The 12403-nt window shown below is 43.9% G+C and overlaps 1 protein-coding gene across 1 annotated transcript in view; it reads right to left on the bottom strand.

Moving 5' to 3' along the window:
- Positions 1–12403, bottom strand: part of LOC106496152 (vertebrate ancient opsin-like) — a 66652-nt gene that overhangs the window by 26460 nt on the left and 27789 nt on the right. The window contains 1 exon segment of the mRNA XM_067302192.1: positions 4262–4275. Within this exon segment, the coding sequence (XP_067158293.1) occupies positions 4262–4275 (14 nt within the window).

Below are 12403 nucleotides of genomic sequence, written 5' to 3'. Positions count from 1 at the left end.
TGGATTTTTCATGGTATCTTCCCTCTGTTCAGATTTTTTAAAAATCCACCACAACCCAGTACAAAATTTTAGAAGGTGCTCAGGCTATGTGATGAGGCAGAAGCAGTTGGATTTGGCTAAGGATTGGGGCGCACTCGTGCGGAGACACAAAGGGGAAAGAACGGCATTTTGTGTCCTGGGGGCTGGATCTCCAGGCTCTCGAGAAGAGGCGCTGGCAGCTGCCTGCCAAGGTCCTCAATCCGCCCGCAGAACCCCGGCCCTGCTGTGTCCGTGTGCCTTCCTGGGAGTCTCCTCTCCTCCGGACTGAAACCACAGCTCCTTTTCCTACTTTCAAGTCAACGAAACTCAGAATAATGCCTGTACAGGTTTGAGAGAAGGAAACCTGTACGACCCTTTCCTCTTGCTTCAGGTAAGGGCAGAAGAGACGATTTTTTTTGTCTTTTCAGACAGTTTTCTGGATGTTTTCCAGATGAAAACCAGCCTGGTCTGAGACCACATGTGGGAAACTGAGGAATCTGGAGGTATCTATCACTCAGCAGGCTCTGACAGACCACGAATCACACAGTGGTTGCGATTTGACCCCACATCTCTTTTTGAACATCCTGATGCAATGTGGTACAAAGCTAAACAGGGAAAAAACAGCTCCTTTTTGTCACTCTACTAAACGCTGACATAAAGTTAGTAGAGTATTTCTGATGGTACCTGTTCTGTCAGCTCAAAGCACCCTTGTCAGGCAAACTGATATTGTGTAATAACTATCTTGTTCTTAAACCAAATTTATCTTCTAAGTATTTTCTCTCTTCCCAAAAGGAGCTTGCAGTTTTCAAACTGCGTTCCAGGGGCTGGCTTCACTGGCAAGCAAGCTAAGACTTTAATCCCATTGCCAGCAGCAGGAAATGGTTATTTTCACCCTAAAAAGCTGGCAAGTTTGAATATCCTCCCATTTTTACAATTTTCTGTGGAACATTTTTGTTCTCAGTTATGAGGCTCCAGTCAAGGAAACCTGATGCCTGATGGAGAGATGTTAGTATTCAAGGTAAATACGGAAAACTTTTGCAAACCTGTCCAAACTCAGCAACCATGAAATGCTGCTGACAAATCATCAGCTTATGTGGACTTGGATACAGCACTGATTTCCTGAGCCATCCCCGAGGCTTAGGTCATCGGATCAAATGCTGTAGATCAGCAAAAGAAAAGACCTGCATGATGCTGAGACCTGGCACTATGCCCTTAAATGTTAATTTGGTCTTGCTAACTTCCAAGGTAAATAAGAATACAAGCCTGGTCCAGTTGGCTTCTTTCTCGTTGCAGGGCCCGTAGAGATTTGAAAGTCAATCTAGAGTCTTTCTGCTGTAGAAGCAGTCGTAGTGGTGCTGCTGCAGCAGTTTAGCGCGGGGTTACACTGACAATCCACTGAGCAGATATGCAGTGTAATCTACTTTTTTTGTTTGTTTGTTAGAAATCTAAATCTGAATCTGCTGTGCAGGAAGTAAAAAAAAACCTTGCCATTTCTGCAGGGTTTGACATACAAAAGAGCCCCAGAAAAGAGGCTTTTGTTATCTTTATGTTTTCTTTGCTGGAAGTTGAATAAGTTTCTCCTGAAAGTGCCCTTTTTATGATGCATCTCTATCACTCATTCCATATGTTGCACATGCAGTCAGATGTGCTCTTGTTTGTCTCTTTTTAGGCACAACCTGTGGCCAAAACCAGAACACTGAGCCGACGAATCCGTGTTACCGGTATTCCTGTCTTGCTGTAATACCAACTTCAGAGCTTTGTGCTGAGTTAGCAGGAGTGGAGGTTTTATCTCCAGTGCCGCTGGAGGCTGTGATTGTATCTGCTCTAGCTGTTGGTTATTCTAACAGTGACTTTTTCATGTGCATCTCACTGGTGTTAATTTTTATCTGGAAATAAAAATAATAAGCTCAGGAATGTTTGGGAATCTCTTCAAACATGAGCCGTACCCAGTTAAGGTCCTGACCACGTTTCTCCTGCCTCTGTTGGTGCATGGTGAGTCCCTGCCAAGTGAGTGTCTAGGAGAAGAAGAGATCATGCTGGGAACCAGTGCTGAGTAATGAGGAGATGGTTTAGTAGCAAGCTGAAGTCACACCCCATGACAATTTCTGTGAGCAGAGAGAAGGCTGAAGGACTGGAAATGTTGTTGTGCATCCTGCACGTAAGCCGGCCCGTTTGTCTGAGAGCTGAGGGTCCACAGTGGAGGTGACTGTGCCAGGTGAGCATAGGAGGAGGACAGTCCCTGTGCTGCGGTGCGTAATTTTGTAGCTTAATTCCTTTAGGTTTTTCTAATCCCGAGAGGCACTTCCAGATGGTGATTCAGCCCACGGAAGAGTTTAATTTGCGTCTGTTTTTTTTGCATTGTCTGTAATTGGGAACATACATGTCCATCCTCCGAAGCAGGGGGAATGATTTGGGCTGAAGTGCTTACAAATACAGTGTTCGTGTGAAGTGGCAGTGGACGTCACGGGCAGAAGGACATGGAAGAGAGACAAATGCAACAAGCAGTAAGAATATGTTTAAATAGTGGTTACTGAGTACACAGCTAATCCCTGGCTGATAGTGTTTACATGTCCTGTGCAGAAATACCATAGTCATTGCATTACTATGAAAGTAAAATCTGTATTTTCAATAAGGGATATGGTAATTGTGCGGTACTGAAGCGGGGAGCGCAGTGGAGTGTGCCCGTGTTTGCCTGGGAGATTTAGCCACAAAGCTCCCATTGAAATTCATAGCTAAAGCCCAGGTTGAGCCGAGAATCTCAGCCAAGTGAGTGACTAGGCTGACGGTATTTTCCCTTGTTTGTTTTGAAACCACTACAACACTTAGCGCTTGGAGGACTGGCAAATACCCTAATGAGATTAGGATGATGACCCTGGCGAAAAGTTTGAAAAAAAGAAAGACAGAGAAAAAGCTCAGCCAAGCTGGATATACAGTGCCCTAAGCACAGCAGTTCAGACCTGCTGTTTACATGAGCAAAGCTGCGGCGTTTCTCTACAACAGGCAGCGCAGGCAGCCCCTTGGCTGTGGCAGCAACCGAACCGCCTTCAAACATCACTGTCTTAATTCTGTTCATCTAGAAAATGTACCTGAGGGATATGAAATCAAATATACCCAGTTATACTCAGCCCTGGTGAATTAATAGCTTGCAGCTACTTGAATAAATACTAGAGAACCAGACTATAACTTAATAAAGTTGTAATTAAATTGTGTTGCCTGTGCATTAAAGGTCAATACAATTCCCTCTGAAGTCAATAAGAGACTTCCCTGTGGTCTGTGCACATTGGCTTATGCCCTGGTTTTAAGAACTGATAATGGTTTTGCAGTAGATACATCAGATGCTTCAGGGGAAACTCTTGACTTCGAAGCGTTACTATGCCATACGTTCATCTCGTTTGATGCTCCTAGCCCGTCGGCAGATCCGTGGGAATGCACATGAACATGTCTGTGCATTGCTTGAAAAGAGCTGTGAGGTGCCTAAAATGGCATCAGGCGCACGCTCCACACCAGGCAGGGTGTCAAGGGAACCTGCCAAGTGGCCAGAGGGGGCTCAGAGGCCCTGCAGCCTCTCGGCACAAAAACAGCCCACCTCTGCCGACACAGGCTCGCGCAGCAAAGGGTGAGCAAAAAGAAGAAAAGGATCCGGCAGAAAGCTTCAACCAGTAAGACAACAGTGTGATTAAAGGAAGGCTGTAAGAGGGTCTTTACATCATATCACGTTCCCCGTCCGACCTTGGAGAAGCGGCATGAAGGGAAGGCAGGTGAGTGGAACATGTCAGGAAGCTCTTAAGAAATGTTTTACTGATATGGGAAACCACTTGGGTTGCTTCTGTTCTCATCTCTGCCCAGACACGTGATCACCTCTCTACCTTTTTTTCCTGGACCAAGAACTTATGCACCTATTATAAACACGGAAATTTTTATAAAACAGAAAATCACCTTTCTTGGCATTATAAAAATGTGTTACTTTCTATCAGGCCAGGGTGTTTCTCTACAGATGCAGCTCGCAGTATTAGCATCCTGACTGTGTTAATTGGGTTATACATCCTAACCCCACATGGAGAGCTTGCTGATCCAGACTGCTGAAAGTTACTAATATTCTTTATGATGATTTTACTCAGGCTGCTTTTGACCTTTCCTTCACAATGGTTTTATGCCAGTTATGAAATGGCTGTCGAGAGCCTAACTCCTGGGGCCATCTAACACGCCGCTGAGGGAACGTTGCTTGCCTTGGCTTTTTCCTTACTCTGCGAATTGCACCTGTAGGATTTAAGTGAACCTGGGGAAGGAAAGCGGAGCAAGTAAAGGATGGCTGGCCTCTACCAAAGTCTCTTTGCCAGGCCGTATGCCTTACTCGCTCACCTCACCGGTGTCTGCTGCGGGTCTGCAGAGGAGCTCGAGCTCCATGCTCTCGCATGCTAATGCTCACCCTGTGTCTCCAGGTGAGACATTGCTGTTTACACAAGGTCCCTTTACATCACAGGACAGAGAAAAAAGGCGAAAACAGGAGCACTTGCGTTCACATCAGCCTGTAGGTAGGTAGGATGTGGAGACTCCCGCTGTGAGTGAGGGTCAGAGCCTTCATAGTCTGCCTGTGCCGAGTATCCTCCGGCTTGCACGGAGGCAAGCTGCTGTGCTCAGCTGCTGAGAGACATCAAACGTACCAAGCCCAAATGCATTTGCTCTCGTTTTCCAGGGATCCACATATTACAGGCACTCATATTAAAAATAAGGAAGAAGTTCCAGCTTGTGGCAGATGTGGAGCTGTTAACTCATCCCTATGCTCATCCCTACGCTAACCCAGATAGCAAGCGCACAGCTGCCTAAGGAGCCCGTGGTGCTTTTTGTCACTGTGATTTGCTAGTATGAGAAAGTAACAGGCTTGTTCCTGTGCAGCCTTTGCTAGATGGAAGTTGCATGTCAAAAACTGGTTGATGAGTTTTCTCCCTGCCGCAGGTAGAAAAGAAAGCTAATTGGCTTTACTGTTATTATGCATCTTTCTCACATCTCCTTTTAACAGCAGACCGACAATTAAGCTTGCTTTATTCCCAAACTGGGCTTTTGATTCTTTCCCTCTCCCCTGGCCCAGACAAACCCCTCCTTTGCCTGCTCCCTCAGGACTCGCAGTTTGCTGAGCGTGAGGGGTTTGCTGCCGATTTTGCTGTCGGTTTGCTTCTTCCCAGAGACTTCTCCAGACAGATTACAGGAAGCGCTGGCTTTGGAAATATAAACAAGCGTGTAACTTGTATAAAAATGAGGCAATGCTGCAGCTATTATCCTCTCTCTCTCTCCTCAGGTGTCCAGTTTTTGGCAGCATTTCCAGGCTTCAGCGCTCTGTGGTCTCCACGTGTTTAATCACCAGAGGAGCAAAATGCTCCAAAAAACCTGCTCAGAATCTGCCAACACAAACCGCAGTCCGTTTCGTAGGGTCATTGGAACCTCTCAAAAAATGCCCACCACACAGGAGGGTGGCATTCGCTTTTCCACCTCGGGGAGCTAATCTGGAATTTTGTTCCTCCAACACAACGTTACCAGCAAATATTTTGGAAATCAGGATAAGAGTTTGAATCATCTCCACTTCTCTCTCACGCTGCACCCTCTGCCCTCCCCAGTTCTTTTCCAGTATGTCCTGTGACTGGGCTGGACCTCCTGGTTTTTCCTCTGAGGTAAGGCCGTGCTGGGGAAGACCTTGTGTCTCCAGCTGAGGAAGACGGTTATTCCTGAAAAGTGATTTGCTGTTACCTCTGTAGGCTCAGATACACGCTTGAATAGCATTTCAGGTTGCTCCCTCTTTGCCTATGCCCTCAGCAGCACCACCGAGTAAAACCTAAATGATTTTGACCTGGTGTGATGTTGGCGACAGCTGGTTTAGTGAACTTTATGGTTTTATAAATACCATTACAAATAATGTGACTAATATTTTCTGCCTTCTTATATTGTCCTCTATTCTGAAAATATATAATGGCAATACTTTACTGAGGATAAGTGTATTTTTATGGAGGGATAACGAGCATGGTTTCTTGCAGAGCTGGACCCTCAGGGTATTTAATTAAGAATGGGCAACTAAGGCACCTGTCTGGATCTGTAAGCTGCCTGATGAAAGGGCTGTGTGAATGTGCAAGTGCCAAAGGGTAGTTAGAAGCCCTGAGGCTTGCTCCTCCAGAGTGCTGGCAAGGCTGCTGGCTGAAGCATTTCATTTATAAATGGTCCATACAGTGAACTTCATTCTTTTCCGGCCCCGGCGAGTCCAGACCAGCAGTAACGCACAGAAGTCAGCAGTGGGTACATGTGAGATGAGACTGGGGCCTAATATCTCTTGAATACAGCACAGATGGCCAGCAGCAGGTACTGTAGGAACACAGTCTGGAGCAATTTTCCCTGCAGTTATATTCCTTGTAAAGCATAGTAAATACCATGGCTCTGATAGTCAGCTGTTGTAAATCAGAAAAGCTCTTTCAAATTGCATGGAGCTATGCCAGCTTACACTACAGGAAAACCTGGCATACCTTCAAGATCCTATTTATGTCCAAGTTACTCAGGCAGAACTCTTAAGGATCCCTGTAAACCAGTGGCTTACATCATAAGAATACTGAAAGAAGGTCATAAATCTTGTTGGAATGACCTAGCACTCCATAAAGTCTGTTATGAAATCTGCATGCAACATCTGCTTCCACTGGAGATCCTTGGAAGCCGCCTCCGCAGGAGCGGCTCGATGTACGTTCATGAGTAAGTGTTTGCAAGCCTGAGTGATGAAGCAGTCAAGTTTGTTTTGAGGCATCACTCAATACTGAGGCAATAAGTAAGTCCTCAGCTTCCTTTCCTTATTTTTCCTAGAGAAGACCTCATGAAAGAAGTATGGTTTCCATGACCTTTTTTCAAATACTTTTGATCTGCAGTACATTAGTATTTTTTTTACTTGTCAATTTTGAACTGAATGCAAAAAAGCCTTCTGGGCCGAAGCAAGCTGTGCACTGTGGTGGGTGGGCGCCTCACCCTGCTCCCAGGCGAGCGGCTCGGGGCTGGCACACAGACAGCTCTTCCACCCTGGCCTTCACCCACCGCCCGCTGCTGGCCGTGCAGGGGCAGAGGGCCCGACTGCACCGGGGAGATACTATTTCGAGAGCAACAATGGTATGTGTTATGGGAATAGGAGATTTTAGAGACCATTTTAGAGAGCTAGCCCTGTTACTGTGAGGGGACAAAACAGATGGGATATGCTGTGGGATACCCAGGTGATGGATATGGTGTGTAAATACGAGTAGACAAGGGGAAAGTTGAGCTTACAGAAGACCAGTGGTTAGAGAAGCAGACTGGGGAAACCACTTTTTCATAAATTACTGATGAGATCTGGGTGGTTTTTTTCCCCTCTATTAGTCACGTTTCTGTTTGTCAGTTTTGTGAGTTCTCATTCCATGATGAGTCCAGGAAAGATGAGAGAACAAATTCAGTAAGCCACTTTTTTAAAGCGGAAGAGTGCTGCTATTTAAATGTGATTGATCTACATAAATTGAATAAAGGAGAACGGATTTTGATCTAAAAGGCTTCACCTACTGTTACCACACTGTCACTGTGTCCCACTCGCCTAATAAAATTTACAGTTCTTATTCACATTTAACAATTTACAGAAGGCAGTATGTCTTGCAACACTAATTTTCTCCTACTTTCTCTTGAACAGAAATGATCAGTCATTCTTGATGGGATGGGCAGACCACTGCCTTTTCATCTGGGGAAGATCTTCTGGCCCATGTGAAATGGCAATAGAGCCCAAATGGAGGCATCTGGACAGAGATGCGGTTCTGGTATGAAAGCTTGGTCCAGCGTAGACAGTAGTCTCAGAAAGGCATGAAGGAAAATAAGTTCCTTGCTGTGGTCAGTGTTGCCTATTATCTGAAGATGCAACAAGCGGACCTAGGAAGCCAAAGGTACCTTTTTATTTCATTATCTTCAATGGTTTCTGAACTTAAGAGCATTGAGTCATAGATTTGTGGAGAGACCAGCAGACCTGCTTTCCCCTTAGGAGGTGATCTGAGGATAAATGACTGCAGAGACTGATAATGTAGTTGTGAAGAGCTCGTAGGTTCCACAATACCCACTTTCATAGAGTAGGTAGTTGCTAGTAAAATAACAGTCGCTATAGTATTGTTTTTTCAGAGCAGGGAAAACTGAGCTGCAAGGTGCTGGTGTGAGAAATTGGTCTGCTAAGAATGAAGGTAGCTCTTGGCCTGAGGCACAATTTTGTGGCTTAATGAGAGCTTCCTTGAAGCTGCTAACCAGTGGACAAAGACAGGGTGGTCAGTTTAACAGTAGCTCATGGTCTCTCCTAATAATAAAAACCCTTTTGCTGGGAGAGGAAATACTGATGTTTATCAAAAAAAATAAATAAATTGCTGATCCTACCATTGAGAAATGTTGCAAGGTCAACTTAGATTTTATTTTTAAGGAAGTTTTTCTATCCCTCCTAACATGTGAGTCTTTGTATCATGCTTAAAAGCTTATCACTGCAACTGTAAGACCTGGAAACATATTACCTGCATTCATAAACAAAACATTTTCATATGATAATTAACTTAGAGCTTAGGATTTTTTAAATTCCCATGCATTCAAAGCTTTGCAATAAAAATAAGAGTGAGAAAAAGAAGTTGCCAACTTTATGTTATAGTTCAGTTTTAATTCTCATCTGTGGCATGAGTGCTTTGCTCCTAGCAGGCCTTGTCTCGTACTCCACAAAATAAGTTTTATACCAGTGTTACACCTTTGAACCCAGTGGGCTGGATTTCAAGTACAACAGAAGAAGAGATGGTGAAGAACAAAATGTGGGACAGGACTTAAAACGACAGTTGGCAACTTGAGGTGAAAAGCAGTGATGGTGCTAGTTTGCTATTTAGAAACTTCTGCCTCTTAGATTTCTTAGTGTTGCTTGCCTGGTCTAAATTTAGTAAATTAACATATCATGAGGCTTGGCAGCCTCATTTTACTGATAACAGAAGCCCAAATTCCTTCTTCTGTGTCAAAGGCAAATCTCTTCTACTGCCTCTTGCTTGATGCTAGCTAACCAAGTTCCTAGCTGGTCAGGCTTGTTGGGGCCAGGTCTTTTCTATTTACATTATTGCAGTTACTAACCCCCTCTGAATTATGATATTTTTGAGTATCCCACAGTGGGTGGGTGTGAATACTTGTAGAAGTTATGAAATAGAAGAACTTTCCAGGTCACACCAAGCTTTATCAGTTCTGCAAAAGTCATAGAAGATGCACCAACTTGTACACCACATTTTTGCAAAGGCATAAATAGAGTTTGCTCACTCTCTCTGCATTCAGTGAAATTGGGAGGCTCTTCTGTTTTTTGCTGCAGTCAGAGCAAAACTGAGCTAGCAGAAATGGAAACTGATTTAAAATAGTTCTGTATTAATTTCAGGAGCAAAACATGCAAATATTCTCAAGATTAGAAAACCTTTCTCAAGATACTGGCAAGAAGCAAGCACGGTCCCGGGACAGAAAGGGCTATAAACACTCCAACAAAAGTAGTTGCACACTTCTTCCATGATCACAAAATTTTTGGCGGTTGGTTTCTTACCTTTGACTAAGTGCAATTTTATGCATAGTGGAACACCTTATGTGCAGGAAGAAATAAAACATCTGTAAGAAATTTGCTTTTGTTCTCAAACTACTAATCAGCTGCAATCAGAATTCCATCCATTTCTTATAAGAGTTGTAGCCTGAAGGGAACTGAACTTTGTATTTGGAATTCCACTGATGAGGTAATCTGTTCTCCATTCTGAAGATTTATATTCCATTATATAAAGTGTCCATTTATTCACTTCTTGCCCAAGTAGAGATTCAGAAGAGACTGTTGATGAATGACCCATCTACCATCTCTTCTAAAAGATTGTACCCTCTCTTCTAAGTGCATGTGAAAATACAAAGAAATCTTAAAACAGATTAATAGATTTTTGTTGTTTAAGCTTGATAATAGTTCACATAAGTGATTTTCTATCTTTATCCAGCCATTTTCAGCTATAAAGTTTATTGTTTCCCTTTTTCTGCTGTGGAATTGTGCTGCAGTATCTGTCGCTCTCTCAGTTCTCAAAGGGCACAGTTCTTGTTGACTTGAGCATCTTGTTGCTTTTGAAATGCTTTAGTGACTTCCAAATCACTCAACTGTTCTATGGGAGGAAGGGGACCAGATGACAAATGTTATGAGCATTTGTGATGTGCAGATGTGCAAGGAGTTTTTGTTTAAAAAACAAACAAACCAGAAACTTTAGATAACTTTAAGTGTAGCATGTGTTCGTATACCTTAATGAGTTGGGTTTATTCCAGCCCATCCCAAGTTTGCCTGCTCATTCAGAGGGGAAACTAACAACTGCCTCTGAGTGGATCCAGGTGAGACCTGAACCTCCTGTAGTGCCCTCAGCACTGGCTGGTTCTAAGGAACACGTGAAGATTTGACTCTACAAACCATCTTTTTTCCAATAGAAGATGACGGTGGAAAATCACCCGTGGTAAGCGTACTGATAACACACACAGTATGGAAATTTGGCCAAAATGCATTTAGAGCAGGCTGTAGTAAAAGAAGGTGGTCAGTCACCAGCTCTTTCACAACAGAGCAGGAAACTCTTGACCACTGCGGGGTCCCTAAATTCGCAGGGCCAATAGGAGCCTGGCCCTGCTGTACTGACTGCTTTCGGGAAGCAACGGTTTCCAATATTAATGCAGATCTCTGCTGAAGCTTAGGGAGGCAAAGGTGAAGAGAGGAAACATTTCTAACTTCCGTGGTTATGTCTTTCACCTCTGCTGCAGTAATTTTTCTCAGCTCTGAGAGGTCTCAGAAGGTGCCAGATGAGTAATAGGAAACCTGGTGGGGCCTTGTGCTGTGTGGGGGAGAGCGCTCTCCAGCTAGAAGTTGAAGTTCGTTACAACATCCATGAAGTTGTTTATACCCTCGAAGCTGTTTACAACATGCTCTTGCGCTCACCTCTCCCCTCGCCTCAGCCCTCATAAGGATAGGCCACGTGATTTAAGATGAAAATTAAAATTAGTCTTTAGAAAAATAAAGGGTTTCATAATAGTAAATAGAGGTCTTGTAATAACCAAAAGGGGATTCTGATCAATTTAAAATATCAAAATGTTAAAATAATTCATTATGGTTGATATTTCCCAAAGATCTAGTAACAAGTACATGTGCGATGCAGCATTGTGTGAGGTTTCTGGATTCTAAGTGTTGCCTCTTCCTTCTCCTATTTAATTTTCTGTAAAACAGCAGGTGTGCTTTTATGCTTTGGGGTGCTTAACTGTACAAAGGAGAAAATATTAACTGTTCAAAGGAACCGTGTCCTTTGGAGTTATTAATCTGCATAACACATTTGTCAGTGAGACTGAATATTAAAATACTTCAGTATTACTTATGTTTGCACTGGTTTGATTCCCCTCCTCCTGCTTGTTTGTTATATACTTTAATTGGCAATGACTGTGATTATAGCACATTATTCTCATTTAGACTGGAGTATTTAAATGTGTAGTCAGCCAGTCTGAGGAACTGGTTCTTTCAGGTTCTTCTAAAAATTCCAACCTCAGTTTTCATCTTACATTTCTAAAGTTTTAAGTTCTCAAATAACATCTGCACAAGGACTTAGAGCATGCTCTTGCCTAAGCGTGGGTGTTGTTGTGAGATGGGAACTTGGACCTGTTGCTGGGGTTCACTGTGACTGTCGGATGTTCTGGGAACCCATGGGAACAGCCTGCGGCATGAAGCACTGCCGTGTGCCAGGATAGCTGTGCCTGGCCCGAGTTAAATATGTCCAAGACCCAGCTGTCATCAGAAATCACTCTCGTGCCGCTCTGCAGAGCTAAGCAGTGGCACATGAACACGGCAAACTTTCCAGCTATGAAAGGGCTCATAACAAGCTAGTTTCTGGCACGTGCTCATTATGTGATTTCTAGATGTAAAATCAAACACTGGCAAAATAGAGCCCCTAGGACATGTTCACCCAAAGTTGTGCAGAGTGCTTTATCCTGAGGTGTCCAAAGGAACCGACGCCAGGTGGGCATGGGCAGTGGGGCACTCCTGGCACACAGCAAAGCCTTGACCTTCTGGCTGCTGCTGGCCATGAGGAAGGGTTTCCTAGTGCCTTCCCTCCCCAGGCAAGTGAGAGACCCTGCACTGGTCTTCCAGCTATTAACTGTGCTCCAAAATGGGTACATTGTGGAAAGCAAATTAATTAATTAGTGTTAGTGAGCGTGACAACATCCAAGTATTTCTGCATAATATTGGTTGACAAGCTCTACACTGCTGTGCAAAGACCCAAGTGGGACCTTTGCGAGTGTAGGATGTCTCAAAGATGACTCTTGGGCTCCTCTAAGTGGGAGTATTTGCAATAATAAACCTCTTCTC

This window comes from Apteryx mantelli, chromosome 9 (genome assembly GCF_036417845.1).
Source record: "Apteryx mantelli isolate bAptMan1 chromosome 9, bAptMan1.hap1, whole genome shotgun sequence".
NCBI lineage: Eukaryota > Metazoa > Chordata > Aves > Apterygiformes > Apterygidae > Apteryx > Apteryx mantelli.
The sequence above is the reverse complement of the archived record's forward strand: the minus strand, read 5'-3'. Positions and strand labels throughout refer to the sequence as shown.